General features: G+C 42.0%; 1 protein-coding gene across 2 annotated transcripts in view; it reads right to left on the bottom strand.

The window, feature by feature from the left end:
- Positions 1-17,197, bottom strand: part of HNF1B (HNF1 homeobox B) — an 85,317-nt gene that overhangs the window by 31,098 nt on the left and 37,022 nt on the right. For both annotated transcript variants that reach the window (XM_007431484.4, XM_007431485.4), the window contains exon 4: positions 13,308-13,546. In XM_007431484.4, coding sequence (XP_007431546.1) covers positions 13,308-13,546 — 239 coding nt within the window. The remainder of the gene's footprint in view (positions 1-13,307; positions 13,547-17,197) is intronic.

Here is a 17,197-nt window from a genome sequence, read left to right as displayed (position 1 = left end):
AGTATTTCACTAAAAACTCCTCACCCCAGATTTAATTGAAGGCATTAAGGTACTTGGGGTTATTTCTAATTCCTTAAAAAAATACAGGCTGTTTTTTTGTTCCATTTGGAAATAATACTTCGCCAGGAACAACACGTTCTTCCAAGTCACTGCTCTGTCTGGTGGAAGACAAACTCTTTGCCCCTCAAAAGTAAGTTGATGAAACAAACTTTCTATCTTCCTAATATCTCATTTCAGAACCTCCCCCCGCCCCATAACAAATGGATTTTACAGACACACAAGAGCTGCCTGTCAAAAGTGCTTGAAAGTGTTAATGTCCTTTGGCTGTACGGTGAATCGTTTATGTCTATTATAAACCAGTTTATTGTGACTGCCCCTTGCCCCCCTGCAGTCATTCAGATGATGCCATAAATCTCTAATTATCCCCAATAAAAAGAGAAAAGGTCCCTAAACAACCTGTTGGCCTGATAGAACACACTCATGAGTAAGAAAGCATAAAACGGAAAATGTGATGAGCCTGGTCCCACTGGGCATTTGAATCTGGCATTCTTTCACCCCCCTGGCATTAGAATGAGGAAGCCCCAGAGGGTGCACTCAAGTCCAACCTCACTGCCTGTCTCCCAGGGATATGAAAATCTGAGACTTGAGGACCCAGAAACACATCATAATATGTGTGTGCTTCTTCATCATGGAGAGGTTGCACGAACTAGGTGGAAAACTCTTTGCTGCTATATGTTGGCCATTATGGCTTCCCTTCTAGAGAGAAGGAGAGAGAGGTGGTAGGGTTGATCTCTACTGGGAAACACCTAGTCGTCTTCCCTGAAAGTTCTTCCTCTAAGTCTGGTATCCCTGAGCATTTTCTAATTCAGTGTTTCTCACCTTGGCAACTTGAAGATGTGTAGACTTCTACTCCCAGAATTCCCCAGCCACCTCTTAAAGTTGCCAAAGTTGAGAAACACTGTTCTAATTAGTCTGGGTTGAAGAAAAAAAAAAGAGCACATTTTATATTTCTTCAGGGAGTCCCCTATATCTCTTCCCATCTTATACAAACTGCACACAGAAAGTAGGCCACTGCAATGAAAGGATTTGTAGGGACAAGGATGCGTGATGTATTAAAAATCAGAGCTGAATGGTTCAGTTCAAATCAAGGACATCTCAGATTATCAAGAGAGATTGACAGAGCTACAATTTATAGAAGGCCTGATTCCAATCTTAATGCATCTCCTGAATTCATAAATAACAAAGAGCTTTGATGCACAAGTAGGATGCGATTCACAAAAGCAGATTCTTCGGATGACGTGGGCTGTGATCTGCAAAGGCTCATGTGCAAATAAGTGGGTTCATTTTTTTAAAGGTGCCACAAGTCTCTTTGTTCTTTGTTACAAACAATTAATATGCCCTTTGGTGAGCTCATTAGGTTTTCAGCAAGACACTATTTTTCTCAGTGGCTTTCATCATCATCATCGTAATTAATCCTCTTATTTCCAACCTTTAGGCCAGTGTTTCTCAACCTCAGCAACTTTAAGATGTGTGGACTTCAACTCCCAGAATTCCCCAGCTAACTCCCAGGAATTCTGGAAGTTGAAGTCCACACATCAAGTTGCTGAAGTTGAGAAACACTGCTTTAGGCTGTGGATGGTACAGCCCAAACACCATTACCACCCCATGAGAAAGAATGTTAATAGGCCTGGAGGAACCCCAAGGATTCCAAAAACAATCATGCAGGTGATCCTCAAAGTAGCCCAGTGGGGACTAAGTGGCCACAGAATGAAAAATCAAGAGGAAGAAGGAACCTACAACAGAAGTCAATGAAGAGCAGCCCCATTCTATCAGCTTTTCAGCAAATCGGCCCCATCTGATTCCTCTTCTCTTTGCTCTTTCCATAACATCTGATCATTATAAGAACTGATCTCCCTTTCCTTTCCTTTCCTTTTTTCTTTTTGTATGTATGTATGTATGTATGTATGTATGTATGTATGTATGTGTGTGTGTGTGTTTATAGATAGATAGATAGATAGATAGATAGATAGATAGATAGATAGATAGATAGATAGATAGAGATATATATAAAGATCCAGCCAAAAATATGACCCTACCATCTTGCAGCAAGCAAGGATGGATTTGTTCTTGAAGGCCTGCAAGATGTTAGGGTCATCTTTTTAGCTGGAGAGTCAAATACTTCTAATCATAATAGAATAGAATGCATGGAACTTTGCACTGGGGTGTACTTTGCACTGGGGTATACTTTGCACATGGGGACATAAGACAACAAATACAAAAGAATTTGTCTTCTACTGCAAAAAGGGGAAATGTGTAGACCTGCAGATGGTTTTGGATGTAACTCTCATGATTTCTCACCATTGGCCGTACCACCCAAGGCAAGCAGGAGCTGAAACCAACAGTGTTTGATCCATTGTTATCTACACTGACTTTCTCATGATCTTGAATGCAAATAGAGCATAACTAAAATTCCAAAACAATTAATCATTGCTTTGATAAAGATACTGTATGTCTGGGTTTCCCATCCAGATATAGCATGGGAAGGCGGGGGGTTTGCAGGAACTGAATGAAAGAAAACTCTTCCATGAAGATGGCTTCTAGGCTAACTACTCCTCCGATATTTGGAGCGGTTTGTACAGTTCTTCTATATACTGTAGGAGCCTTTAATTATGAAATCCCCATTCGCATTGTGAAACGATACATCTCAGATTAGTCTTACAAATTGTACTGATATTTCCTCACCTACTCAGATTTTTGGTTGCTGTAGCCCCAACTCCACTAGAGACCATCCCAGCTTGAGGAACACCATCTTAAGATTCTGAATGCCTTTAGCAATGTCAGGGAAAGTGAGCCAATGTGATCCACCAGCCTGATTTCCTGGAAAGCTCTTCCTCCTAAACTTTTTTTAAATGTAGGAACTGATGCATTTAAAACATATAAAATATGTATTAGGGATTGCATGTCATGATAAATCGCATGCATGAAGGCACAAGATGCCATCTGGCACAAAGTATCTTAGGTTAGATCTGCACTACTAACTTTGAACTTCTGGATCCTTAGCTCCCTGTCTGCAAAACTAAGTCTGTAATGCTCTGGGTTATGGGGATGATAAATACAATAAAGATTGCCAGATTGCCTTTGCAATAAATAAATGACGCCCTTCTTTTTTCCTGTTCAGGAAGATGCCACAAAAATGTATTAAGTGCGTATCAATAAAAAACGTTCTAAAGTTTCTCCTTCGATTAAAATCTTTCGGTGTCCTGCCAATGCACATAACTTTTAATGAGTTACAATTGTTTGAAACGAAAGTGGGTGGAGAGACCTGCCAACCTACTGTTTGAGGCACGCTATTAAACAGTTAAGGAATTTAGTGCTCCAGACAAAAAACTACAAAAACAGTGCAAGGATAGTTCAAATCCCAGCATGGAGAATCATCAGTGGGGTCAGAAAACAGCTGGTGTGGGGAGCTGAAACTGCAGCACACCCCTCCCTCAATCAACTCTGCCTCACACGGTGCACGTGAGGATATTAAAGCTGGGGTAATACATTTCCAATGGAGACGCTGAAGAGATGGTTTTTAGAGCAGCCACACTGAAATCTCTTGAACCTCAGTTTTTCTGCTCTGGAAATTGTGCATGCATATTGCAGAGAATTTAGAGCATTAAGTCAAGGGTCTCTCCCATTTACTCATCTCTTGTTTCATAGGGTTCAGTAGATCCATTTATTTGTAGTCGGTGCGGCAAAGGCTATGCCCTTTTCTTATGTGTTCACATAACTCTTCAAAAGAAAAAGTGCACCAACATTTGGAATGAAGGAAAATGCACCTCGCTGCACAGCTTTTATTCTGAAATGTACTTGGGTGCACTTCATGTCAAGGTATGCATTTTCCTATGCAAAGTTGGGGTGCTTTTTTTTGAGCAGAGAACCATATTCCAACTTTCAGAGATGGACGCAATTGAAAGCAACGTTTGCCAACCGGCTGCCCTCCAGATGTATTCAAATGGCAAGCCTCAACATTCCTATGAGAATGTCCTGGCACATCTGCCAGATACCGCTGGATGAAGATTAATCTATCAAGCTCCCACATGATGGTTAATCAAAACGATAACCTTGCCCTGCTTTATTCACTGATGTATTTTTCTTTAAAGCCACCTGAGTTAGGGGGCATCTTCATATCCTACGGCAGCAAATCTCATACACATAAATGTAAAATCCATCTCGTGATGACTTTTACAAGCTATGCACCCATTATGGGGAACTGCCAGTTACTGGCTGAGCACATGCTTTGCATACCGAATATCCTAGGTTCAGTCCCTGATGTCTCCAACAAATAGAGTTTCCTGATGTCTCCAGTTAAACAAATACCATAATAAAAAAAAACCCCAGGTAGATGAAATAGAGTCTGCTTTGCATAATGCAGCTTTTTATATCACATTAGTAATTGTCACCAGTCCAACCCTCAGTTCAGTTCCAAACTTTTAGCCACTGTTCCTCAGCCAGGAGTTCGTAATCATTCTTGATGACTTCCCTTTCTTTCTTTTCAGGGCAAAACTAGAATTTAGAAATGTAGAATATCCATAGCTGATCTTTCCTTTTTTTTTTTTGGTAACATCTAGCACATTAGCCCAGGCTACTCCCCCACCCCTAGAAAAGAATTTACTTTGCTTTAAGGATTATTTTAATCAAAAATAAGAAAATAGGATGCTGGCATACTACAAAATAAGATCGCAAGAAGGGGTGGTATCTTGAAATGACTGCCCCAGGGCATCCACTTAGACCCTGTAGACAGGCTTAGACAAATCATGCTATGATTTCAGCACAATTTCCTCCTGTTCAGAAATAAAACGTGTTTTATTTTGAGATACATTGAGAAGCTAGGAGCAAACTCAGTGGTGTCCTTCTGCTACAGAAGGGTTTCTGACTGGCCTTGCTCTTTGTCGTTTTGTGAGAGCCCCCACAACACAATACAATAATTCCAGGTGTGTGCTGTGTCTGTTATCTTCCCATGCCCCAGATCAAAGCAACACATGTGTACTTCTCTTGTGCATTGCACCTCATATTCCAGGGTATCAGAGACAGGGGTGAAGCACATAAGTGCATTAACATATCATGTATGGTGTTAAAATAATTTTTGAGGGTAATATTCCATGGAAGGGCCAGCACAAATTTAATTGAATAGATATTATTAAGAATGGGGGGGATAGGGAGAGAAAATTGCTGTAGCCCATGGCAGGGTGCATTTTGCCTGCACAACATTCCATATTTTACTCCCCGCATGAGGGAATTAAGAAACTTTGCCTGAAACACATATGTATTTGTGGGTCTGTGGGTGGGTATAGACAGTTTAGCAGCCACTAGACCACAATATTAAGCCAGATCAAGGCTCCTCAACCTCAGCAACTTTAAGATGGGTGGACTTCAACTCCCAGAATTCCCCAGCCAGCATGGCTGGCTGGGGAATTCTGGGAGTTGAAGTCCACCCATCTTAAAGTTGCTGAGGTTGAGGAGCCCTGAGTTAGCTAGACCAATGGTCCTTTGGTACAATATAAGGCAATGTCCTGTTTTCCCAGAAAAAGACTACAATAATGGCTACTACTTTTCTTGTAATGTTTACTTCTACCTTCAGTGGACGACTCATTCAAGAGAGTCATCAACTCTCTTGCAAATTAACTTTTGAGGCTGTACAGTCTGCAGCAAGGGATAGATTCTTCCTGACCCAAAGTCCAGGGCTAAACTAAAAGGGTGGGGGGAGGGATGGGGAAAGTGGACCAAAAGGCCCAATCTTAATGTCCTTTCTACCCCCTCTGAATAAAATGGACGTTGGTTAGGACAATCCCAGTGGCCTCTAATAGAGGAAAACAAAAGAGCATCATAGGATGCTGGAGGAACACAGAAGGCACATCAAAGGCACCCGGAACGGTTCAAAGCCCCATTTTAATTGTCAATTAAGGATGCATAACTGGGAATAGGAGGAAAACAATTCCATGACAACCCCCAGACTCCATGCTGGTGTATTATTGTAAAGCCAGGCGGGAGAAAACACTGAAAACAGCTGATTTTGCTGACAATGTGCTCGTAGGGCATCTTGTAAGCAATCAGGCCTCGACAGAAGGGCTGGCTCCCCACTCGGCCACTAGCATTGTTAGGACATTCCACCTCAAGGGTCACCTCGTGGTCAGTGGGAAGAGTGAAGCAGATGAAGACAACTGCTAGAAAGTACATTCAGATGTTTATGTTGCTGCTGCTTCTGCTCTAAATGAGCCGCCCTGACTTTTGTATGCCTTTGCCAGTCCCTGATAAATCACAAGGCCTATTGATCATTTGGAAAATGTCTTGCCAAGAATTAGGCTAGGCAGTTTGCATCTCCTAGCTTATTCGTTTGCCGTTGTTCCAAAGTCTTGAGAAGGTGCATCTTGGAGAAGGAATATAGGATTGGCCTGATCTTGGGGCATTGCCTCTAGCCTCTAGCACACATGCCTACAAATTAATGTCCATGCATCTTGAGCTTATGACCTTACATGCTAGCCTTCTCGAGACTGGTACCTCCACATACGTTGGACCTCTATCCTAGAATTCCTACTAAAGCCAATGGTAACACATACGGTTCTGGGATAGGCAGACCTAACACATTGGTTGGGGAAGGATTCCATGTAAACTTTACTTGAGAGTAAATTCCTTTGAAATTAATGGAACTGACTTCTCAGGAGCCTTGCATATGAGCCATGAGCATCAAACAGTCTCTTACAGCCCATCACTGTATAAGCAGCAGCTTCAGAGGTATATATTTCAAACTACGAGAGCGCTTTTCCTAATGTATTTCTGCCTTAGAAGAACAAGTCCTGTCCTGAATTTTCAATCACTGGAGCACCAAAAAAAAAAAAAAAAAACCCACAGAGACAATATGCATTCATACTCTGAGAGACAGTAGAGAATTAGAGACTTTTGATACAAGAAACAGCCATTTAAAAAAAATAATAATGAAATGTCTGAATTAAGAACAGTAACTTAAGGCAACAGCACATACTTTGCATGCAAGAAATTCTGAATTCTGTCTTTCGGTTAAGAGTTGGTGCCTATTTCTCCTTTCCCCTCTTGTTCTTTTTCCTTCTGTGTTGTCCTCTCCAAAATTATAAGATTTGCTTGTTTGATTGAACAATAAGCCATTCTGGACATCTTTTCAGTTAAAGAGCGAGATGTAAACATTAAAAAAAAGAATAATTAAAGCTAAAATTTTGGAGAACTGCTATTAATCATTGGTATTAATATCAAGGGCCTTTGCTCTGGCTACATCTTTGTTCTCTGTGACCCCATGATGTGGCCTTCATCTCATTCCAGATCATAGGTGAGAAAGCCATATGTAATCCTGAGCTGTACTGAAGTTAAATATTCTTTTCTCACTCATTCTGACACCATCCAAGGGCAGCCTCAAGGTGAATAAAATCTGTTGACTTCATCACCCATTACCTTGGAGGGAAGTCAGATGATCAGAACTGAGTGGGAAGAAAGGCAAGAGAGGACGGATAAGGGTCGACAATGGGGACAGCACATTTTTTCATGCTAGTATTGTTTTTGACAGACCCGTGGGGGTGTGGAGAACACTTCATTCATCAGTGGGAAACACCTAAAGACAAATGGAGCAATGGATCTAAGTTCACATTCTATGAAGATGTCCTCAAACGAAATAGGCTTTTTTGGCCCATAAAACCTTATGCCACCATGAATTTAGCATCTCGTTGACTTGGCTTCATCCATAGGGTGCTGGGAAGTGCAGTTTGGAGAGAAAAGCAAAGGGTTCCTTTCCATAGACAGTCACTGACACTGCCTGTTTTTCTTTGAATTAAGTTAGAATGAGTCACACCCTTCACACAATCTTCTGTGTTTCAATAAAACATCTTAGTCAGAAAAGGCGCTACCGGACTCCTGACTTTCTGCTACCATAGATAAACATGGCTCTCTTCCTACAATGATCGAGTTAAGCTGTCACTCTTAGCTACAGAAAGAGGCATTACATATCAGCCTTTGGCTACCAAGAGCATATCAGCTGTCCTGGGACTGCAGCTCACAAAACGTCAAGCTCTTTTCATCGTTCTTCCTTATTTGAGGACCACAGCGCTGCCAGGGACTCTCTGCAGCTCTTCCATCCTGTCTGGCAGCCTCCCGTTCCAAGATGAGGTTGGTTTGCATGCCTGGTCTCTCCCTCCACAGTTTCTAAAGTGTGTGTGTTGGTAGGGGGGCATCGAGGATGCTTCATTGTTTAAAGACCCAGCGGTGAAACCCAACATAAAAAGGCTGGTGACCCCACACTGACCCCCATGCGACCCTATGCTTGATTTTCCTTTTGCTCAGGGACTTTGGTGTGTAGATTACAGGTAGAAGAACAATGGGGATTGTTTTCCCCAACAATGCTCAGAGCTCTACACCACTCCCTCCAGATAGCTTCTCTCCAGATTAAGCTTTGTCCTTTTTACTGTATCTAATTCGGCTTTGCCAGCGTGCCTTTGAGACAATCCTCATGGCTCTACATGAGAAAAAAGTTACCATGAATACACGCTCCTCCAGTTATTTCATTTTCCTCTGGAAGGAAAAGAAGAGTGCTTATGCAAAAAAATAAAATTATTCTAACAGGTACTCTGCCTCCCCTATGGCATGACTAACTAAATTCGAAGTATCTAAACCCCAAGGGGTCTTTACTCTGGCACGATGTCATGCCCTCCCCACAGCTGTCCTTGAAGGCCGATACAGGAAGATTCTCTAGTTGGAGAGACGATGCTCCTGTGACTGACACACACAAACAGCAAAGCATGTGTTGTCGAAGGCTTTCACGGCCAGAATACGATGGCTGGTGTGGGTCTTCCGGGCTGTGTGGCCGTGTTCTGGGAGTTTTGTTGCTCCTGCTCTCTGAAGGTGCCGGTCACAGATGCTGGCGAAACGTTAGGAAACAAAACTTCCAGAACACGGCCACACAGCCCAGAAGACCCACACCAGCCAGCAAAGCATGTGCTTCACCACTGCCTGTATGAGAGAGACATTCGTACTAGCCTCATCTTACCATTAAGGCATAAATACCCAGGGCTCGTGGGACAATTTTACACCACCCTGTTGCTTTCAGATACCAACCCTGCTACAACATACAATGATCCCAGGTCTTGTGCAGCAGCACTCAAAATTTGTCAGACGATGTGCTATAACTGAGATTTAATGAGCACCCAGTTCATCATATTACAGTGCTTTGTCACTGGATACAGTCTTCCACATACTAACCTTTTATGCTCCCCTACACCCATCTAATGCTCCTACCCCTTATTTTAGATTCTCGTTTTTTATATATAGGTGTGTGTGTGTGTGTGTGTGTGTGTGTGCACCTTCGAGTCAGTGTTGACTCCTGGCAACTGCCTGGATGAGTCCCTGCAGTTTTCTTGGCAAGATTTCAGAAGTGGTTTGTCATTGCCTCCTACCTGGGGCTGAGAGAGACTGATTGGCCCAAGGTCACCAGCTGGATTCATGCCTGAGCGAGACTAGAACTTATGGTCTTCTGGTTTCTAGCCTGGTGCCTTAACCACTTCACCAAACTGACTCCAATATATACTTTTAGTTTTTAATTTATATATCTTTTATATCTTACAGCTTTTCATGTTTTTTTTAGATTTTTATTTTCACTCTTGACGTATCCTTTATTATTTTTTTTTAATGAGTGTATTCCACCTTCCTTATGCTGGTCTATGACTGTAAGAAAGATTTGATTTGATTCTGTCTCCGCTGGGTTGTATTTAAACAGGCCCCCTGTTGGCATTCAAATCTGTTTGGTTGGGTAGCCTTCTGGTTTTACCCTGGAATGCCTTCGTGCATTGAAGAATTTTGAGATTAGATGTACAGTGGTACCTCTAGTTACGAATGCCCCTCCTTACGAATTTTTCAAGATACGACCAGCTCCGGCCCCAAAAATTTACCTCTACTTGCGAACTCCGCCTCGAGTTATGAACCAGATCTGCAGCCATTTTCCCTGCTGCCACGTGGTCGCAGCTTCCTGTGGGCGAGATCGCGGTAGCAAGGAGACGTTCGGTGAGGCTTGTGGTGTGTTTTGTGGCGTTTGGAAGGTTTTTGTGGCATTTGGAAGGTTTTTGAGGTTTAAAAATAAAATGCATATGTTTCAGAACTGTTTAGCCGTATTTACATTGAACCTTATGGGGGAAATTTAACTCGGGGTGCGACCAAATTTGGAGGGTGCAACGGATTAACCGTATTTACATTGAACCTTATGGGAAACTTTACCTCGAGTTGCAACCAACTCGAGTTGCAACCAGAGTCACGGAACGGATTAAATTCGTCACTAGAGGTACCACTGTATTTAAATGCTTCAGCCAATGTCCGCAGCAGAAATGAACATTTCGGCAATCAGTAGCATATCAGCGAGAAGTAACAGCATCTTAAACACAAGTCAACTGCCCCTGTTCTCTTGCACAATCTGAATATGGAGGAGGGGAGCACTTTACTAATCCTAGTTCAATGAAACCTTCATGGAAAGGGGCACTACCACTCCCTGGAACGGTGAACTCAGGTGGTTGATAAATAGGATGACAGAAATATAATCACAGTGCAAATTACCAAGAAACAAACTCTGAAGAGGCCAACTCTCACTGAGGATTGAACTGCATTTAAATTGTCCCAGAAACTGGAGTCACTTGGGGAAAATTGGAGAAGGGGGAAGAACAGCCCTCTTCAGGGAGCATGACTGGTTGGCCGAAGGGAGGGAAGATACATTGCAGCATAGCCCACTGGTTTCTCTAAACCAGTGTTTCTCAACTTTGGCAGCTTGAAGATGCGTGGACTTCAAATCCCAGAATTCCCCAGCCAGCCTTGCTGGCTGGGGAATTCTGGGATTTGAAGTCCACGCATCTTCAAGCTGCCAAGGTTGAGAAAACTCTGGTCTACACTGTCAAAAGAGTAAGAGATGAAGAACAGGTCCAGATGACACCTGTACCAGGACTGTACCTAACCCTGACTGGCTGCAGTGGCCAAGTGCCACTCACTGCTGCTGCTTGGCCAACAAGGATGGGGCTAGTGACATCACGAAGTCTTACCAGGAGTCTCCTGGCTCACTAGATACCAGGCAGAGCTACAAAAATCCAGAGAATCACTAGATGGCAGCAAAGAGATCTGGAAAACTCATAATTCTCACTATCAGTTTTGATTGCTTAGGTGTTTGTAGCCTACAGCCTTAACAGTAGGCATTTCCTAGAAGTGGAGGGCTTTTATTTCCAGAATTGTGGTTTTTTGCTTGGTGTGTGTGATTGTGTGCTGTCACAACCAGCAGGAAGGAAGTGTGGCTGGTTAGGGGATGACTGGATTGTGTGTGTGTTGTGGGAAGAGGGCCAGTGCACCTCACCGAGCTGTCATAGGATGAAATAGAGTGGAAGACAATACATGTCACTAAGCTCCTTGAAAGTGGGAGATAACAAGATAAATAATCATTACAAAGAAATAACAATGCAAACCAAGTTGTATTCTCTGTTCTTTCTTATTTCCCCATTGTTTGGGTTGTAAAATGAGTGTAGACAGGAACTATCTGCTTTTTTTTTTTTAATTACTCTCATGGTGTTCATCCTCAGGTATGCATGGAAGGAGGGGTTGCCAATATCCTATTTCAGCTGAATACAAAGTACCATGGACTTGATGGCGGTCCTTCTCTGTGGTGGCCCCCATGCTTTGGAAATCTTACCCCTGGAGATTCACCTAGCAACCTCCCTCTTACTTTCTACAAGTTAGTTAAAACAGTTATTTCAACACTGTAGAGACCTTCTGTAGGTCAGGGTTGAACTGTTGGGTTCTTGGTATTCTTTGAGCTTGGTTGATTTCCTGCAGATGTTTCATTACCAGACTAGGTAACATCATCAGTATAACACCACAACTGATGATGTTACTTAGCCTGGTAATGAAACATCTGCAGGAAATCAACCCAGCTTAACTGAACAGGTATTTGGGGTTTAGATGATTTAGGTGACTATATGGGTGACCATCATATTGTATTGTTTCTGTTTGGGTTATTTTCCATCCTCACTTTTTTATATTTTGCAAATTGCTGGGAGTTTAACTGCAGTGGGTGGTATAAAAGTACTACAAAATAAATAAATAAATAAGGAAAAATAAACGTGTCCTGACAGCACTGTTTTAAAAGTCTTTCATTCCCTCTATTTCCAATGCTTGGGTTTGTAAGCTCTGTTGCTTAATGAATAAATGGTTTTACCCAGTCATAAGAACTGAAGCCATGGCCTGCTGGACTGGACCCCTAGCCCATCTCGTCCAGCAGTCTGTGCTCACTGTGGCCAACCAACTGCACCAGGAAGTCCACTAGTCTCCCAGTGGCCTTCAGAGGCAGTCCCACGCCATCAAGGCTAATAACCCCTGAACTTCCATAAATTAGTCCAACCCTCTTTGAAGCCAACGAAGCTAGTAGCTAACACTTCTCACTGTAGCAAATTCCAAAATTTAATTACACACTGTACAAAAAAAAACATTTCCTTGTGTCTGTCCTGATTCTTCCAGGATTCAATGTATTGGGTGACCTCTGATTCTAGTATTTTGGGAAGAGGAAAATAGTTTCTCCTTGTCCACTTTATCCACACCATGCATAATTTTGTACACCTCCATCATGGCCCCTCTAGTTTGCCTCCTTTCTAGACTAAAAACCTTAAATGTCACAACCTTTCCTCATAGGGAAGCTGTTCTAGCCCTTTGATCATCTTAGTTGCCCTCCTCTGAAACTTCTCTAGCTCCACTATCTCCTTCTGGAGCTGCAGCAACCAGAATCACACACAATATTCCAGATGCAGTCATACCGCGTAAGGACATTATGATAGTGGCATCTCTATTTTCAATACTGTTTCTTATTCTCCCCCTAACATGCCGATGGCTATTTTTACAGTGGATGCACCCTGGGTTGACACCTTCATTGAACGGTTTACCATTATTCCAAGATCTCTTTCTTCATCAATCACCGAAACAAGAAGGGAAAAGTCAGAAGCTGGCTGGGGACAGCAGAGCCACAATGTTTGAAGAAAAACAACAATATCTTTAGGGGGAAATACTAAAGGGGAAAAGGGAGGTTCCAAATCGGTGAACATCTCATTGGACACAGAATGCAGACTATTAGGAAGCAGGAAAACGAACATCAGCAAGAGAGAATGAAGAGGAGTAACTGGAAGCTTGAACAGAAGCGCTCCACACCATAATGTTTTCTAGCAGCTGCCACTTGTAAAATGGTAACCACGTTTGACCTCTTTTGGATACAGGAGATTCTAGTTTTGACTTACCTGGCATTTTGCTGGGCGGAGAAGAGCTGGGTTGAGCATGGTGAGGTGAACTATGGGACAGCAAGAGGTTCATGGTGTGAGGCTGCCCCGTACTGTAGGCATCCATGGCTAGTTTCTGCCGAAAAGCTTCCTCTTTCCTTCGGTTTGCAAACCAGTTGTAGACGCGGACTTCTGTGACCAAATTTGAACCCAAGCCGTGTGCTTTAGAAGGTGACACACCTCGCTGGAGGCATTCTGCCCTAGAGGAGAAAATTAAGAAGATTCCTAGAAAAGGGTTGGTTGGAATGGGATGTTGGGCTAATACAGGAGGAGAACTTGCTAAGACTATTACCAGGCTAAGCAATTTGTCTAGCTAACTCAATGTTGTTATTCTGATTTGCAGCAACTCTCTATGATCTGTCGCCAAAAAAGAGAAATCTAAAAAAAAGAAAGTAGGCATCAAATTAGGAATTCTCTGCATGCAAAGGATATACCCTATCACTAAAGGTTTGTCCTTACATCACCCTGGCTGCAGTAACAGAATTCGGTAACTATTTTTACATGATGTGTCCTCATTACACTGGCTTCATCTCATCCCCAATCCGTAGCTGGGGCAGGTGAGCTAACATTTATTTTGTTTAAATAAGTCATGGTACTTCATTAAAGCACAGCTCTCAAGATTACTTGGGAAAAGCCTAGTAATTTAGTTATTATTAATTTAGTAATTAATTTTAATTTAATGCTCAGTTTTCTAGTTGAAACTGAAAGTTTGTAGGACCACACTGACTGTCAGGTTCTCTAGAATTCTTAGTGTGGTGAGACATTGTAGAAGGAGAGATGTGGTAGTCTATGGAGGTAAAAAAGCTAACTAATGAATTTAATTAAAAAGCATGCTGTTGGCTATCTTTACAGTGGATGCACCCTGGGTTGACACCTTCACTGAACTGTTTACCATTACTCCAAGATCTCTTTCTTCATCAATCACCGAAACAAGAAGGGAAATCTCAGAAGCTGGCTAGGGATAGCAGAGCCACAATGTTTGAAGAAAAACAACAATATCTTTAGGGGGGGGAACTAAAGGGGAGAAGGGAAGTTCCAAATCAATGAACATCTCATTGGACAAAGAATGCAGACTATTAGGAAGCAGGAAAAAGAACATCAGCAAGAGAGAATGAAGGGGAGTAACTGGAAGCTTGAACAGAGGTGCTCTGCACCGTAATGTTTTCTAGCAACTGCCTCTTGTACTTGCAACTCCCCAAAGCTTTCTTTTTATATATAAAATTTGTTAGTCAAAAAAGGTGCTGCCAGACACCTGATTTTTCAGTCTGGTTGGGTGGCAGAAAAATCAGGAAATTAAGGGGATAAATTTAAAAAGTAAAAAAAAAAGAGCATATGCTGTGGCTATGAGGTGTGCAGTGGCTGACCTCACCCACCATGCTAAACCCCAAGTCCAAGTTAGCAAAACCCAGTTGTGTGTTCACCTAAGAGGTGATACCCATATTAGGGTTTAACCACAGGCTCAAATAATGGCCAGATTCCCACAATACGCTAAACTGCAAACCACCCAGTCTAAGTGGGTTGTGCACCCCTAGTCTCATTTGACCCTGAGAACATTAAGCTAATTAAAATATGTTAATGATTTATTGTTGCAAATAAATATTGCAAGTTACAGATTAACTCTAGCATCACAGGGGAAATTAGCAATGTTGCCTCAGTTGTTTGATTTGCAACAGTTTGGCTGTGGCATTCACATTTATGCATCTAACACACGACTGAATTTCTTTTGAGTCTGAAGCACTGCAGAAGTCACAAAAAGACCAATATTGCAATAAATTTCAGAAGGTAGCCAAGGCATTTTTTTTCTTCCTGCCTGCTATATTCCTTGAACCTCTCAGGAATAGGTTTGTCCACCAAGGTGTGGAGTTTAATTTACACTCTGCTTTGTGTGCTGTTGATTCAGTCCTGTCTTGTGGGTGTTTAAACTTTATCCTTTCTAAAGAGGTGGGATATGTCTGAGAGGGTTTAACTCTAAAGCATTTTTTATCCTCCACCGTTTGGATTGTTTTGGTATCCTTGCACCCGGATTGTTTTATCAAGCAACAGCAGATTAGGGGTTTTATTTTTAAAAATGAAACTAAAAAATAACACCCGGAAAACTTGAGTGGTATCTCAAACAGATTGTAGCCAAATCATTTGTGAATTGGAACTTGTAAGGCCTTCTACAGGAATGGTAAAAAAAGTTAAGATGGCAGTTTCAACCAGGCAGTGGAAGTTCATGCCTTTTTTATGTGCGTGGTGACACATATTAAAGGGGGGGGGGTCAACTGCATGGTTGTGGGCACCGTCTTGACATTTTTGACTCCCCCTGCAGATGCCCCTAAAATGTGCTTTGTTAAAGGCATGGAACCTTAATCAAAGCTGATCAAATCCATTTAATCAGACCCTGGACTTAGTTTATGGTACATCAGTTGTTTCTTTTAAAGCAAGACCTTTCAATCAGTTGCTCTAAGATGTAGAATGATCTCCTACTCAAGATGTGTACTTCTCTTTCATTGCTGGTTTTTAGGGATGAGATATGAGACAGAAGTATGGTTGGTTCGGTTGTACACCTTGGATGTTCCTAGCTACTATCTTCTTCGTTTTCGTACTGGACTATTTTTATTACAACTTCTGACTTTACACTGCATATGAACTCTAGTCTATAGTTGTTGCAAACCATCTTGGGGAGGTAGTGAAAAAAGGATGTATAAGAAATAAACAGGATATGAAATGATGAAGGAGGTATGGTGATACAAAGGAAAGCTAGGCCAGATAAGAGAAAGAGTATTTGGTGATGGAATGGGATAGGGTGGGCTGATGATAAACATCTGTATCTTGGGCAGATTTCAAAAGCTGTTATGGGGAATACAGAACTATCATGTCTCTGCAAGGATGGGTGCAGATGTCATCTGAAAATACAGAAGATTATATCTAGACACCTCAGTGAAGTTCTGTTGAGATGCACGAAGGTCCTCAATATAACATAGAGAAGAAGTATAAGAAAATGGGAGAAATACTGTACAGGTAGTCCTTGACTTATGAGCATTCATTTAGCGACCGTTCAAAGTTATGACAGCACTGATAAAGTGATTTATGACTGGTCTTCATACTTACAACTGTCGCAATATCCCCGTGATCACATTATCAAAATTCAGGTGCTTGGCAACTGGCATGTATTTACAACAGTTGCAGAATCCTGGGGTCATGTGATCAGCATTTGCAACCTTCCCAGGGGGCTTCTGACAAGCAAAGTCAATGGGGGAAGCCAGATTTGCTTAATGACCACAGCAAAAAAGGTTGTAAAATCAGGCATGACTCACTTAATGACCACATTGCTTAGCAATGGAAGTTCCGGTCCCTATTGTGATCATAAGTCAAGGACTACTATAATTGAAAAGCTAATGTGGAAAAGAAACTTTGAAAATTGTGTTAAGAAAGGCTTTTGGTAAAGGTTGATTCCTGTTGGCTTAATTCTATTTGGTCCGTTATTGGTTAATACTTGGTTTTTTGTTTTTGTTTTTTATCGCAGAGCTATGCAGCACTGTTCTTTCTAGGTGAGCTGGGTTAAGTGATTTCTTGTTTGGTGATCTGGGGCCCTTCCTCATGGATATTAATTAGAAAATTACATCAGCATAAAATCTGCTCACCCACAGGTGATCCCTACCCTGCCATAGGCATGAAGCATGCAAATTATACTGTTCTTATTTATACTGTATAGCACACATTAAGGACATGGATTGATGGATTCTGTTGGTTTTGTTCCCTTCCTTTCTCACCAAACATCACCAGCCAGGTGGCAAGCAGCTCTCCGTCATTCTCCTTAACATGGGATAGAGCTGGAAGTGAATTTTGATAGAGGGCTAGACTGGCAT

The sequence above is a fragment of the Python bivittatus genome, unplaced genomic scaffold, assembly GCF_059951505.1.
Source record: "Python bivittatus isolate LINGU-HERP-01145 unplaced genomic scaffold, Pbiv_v1 ctg000690_np1212, whole genome shotgun sequence".
Lineage (NCBI taxonomy): Eukaryota > Metazoa > Chordata > Lepidosauria > Squamata > Pythonidae > Python > Python bivittatus.
This window is presented reverse-complemented; position numbering and strand designations above follow the sequence as displayed.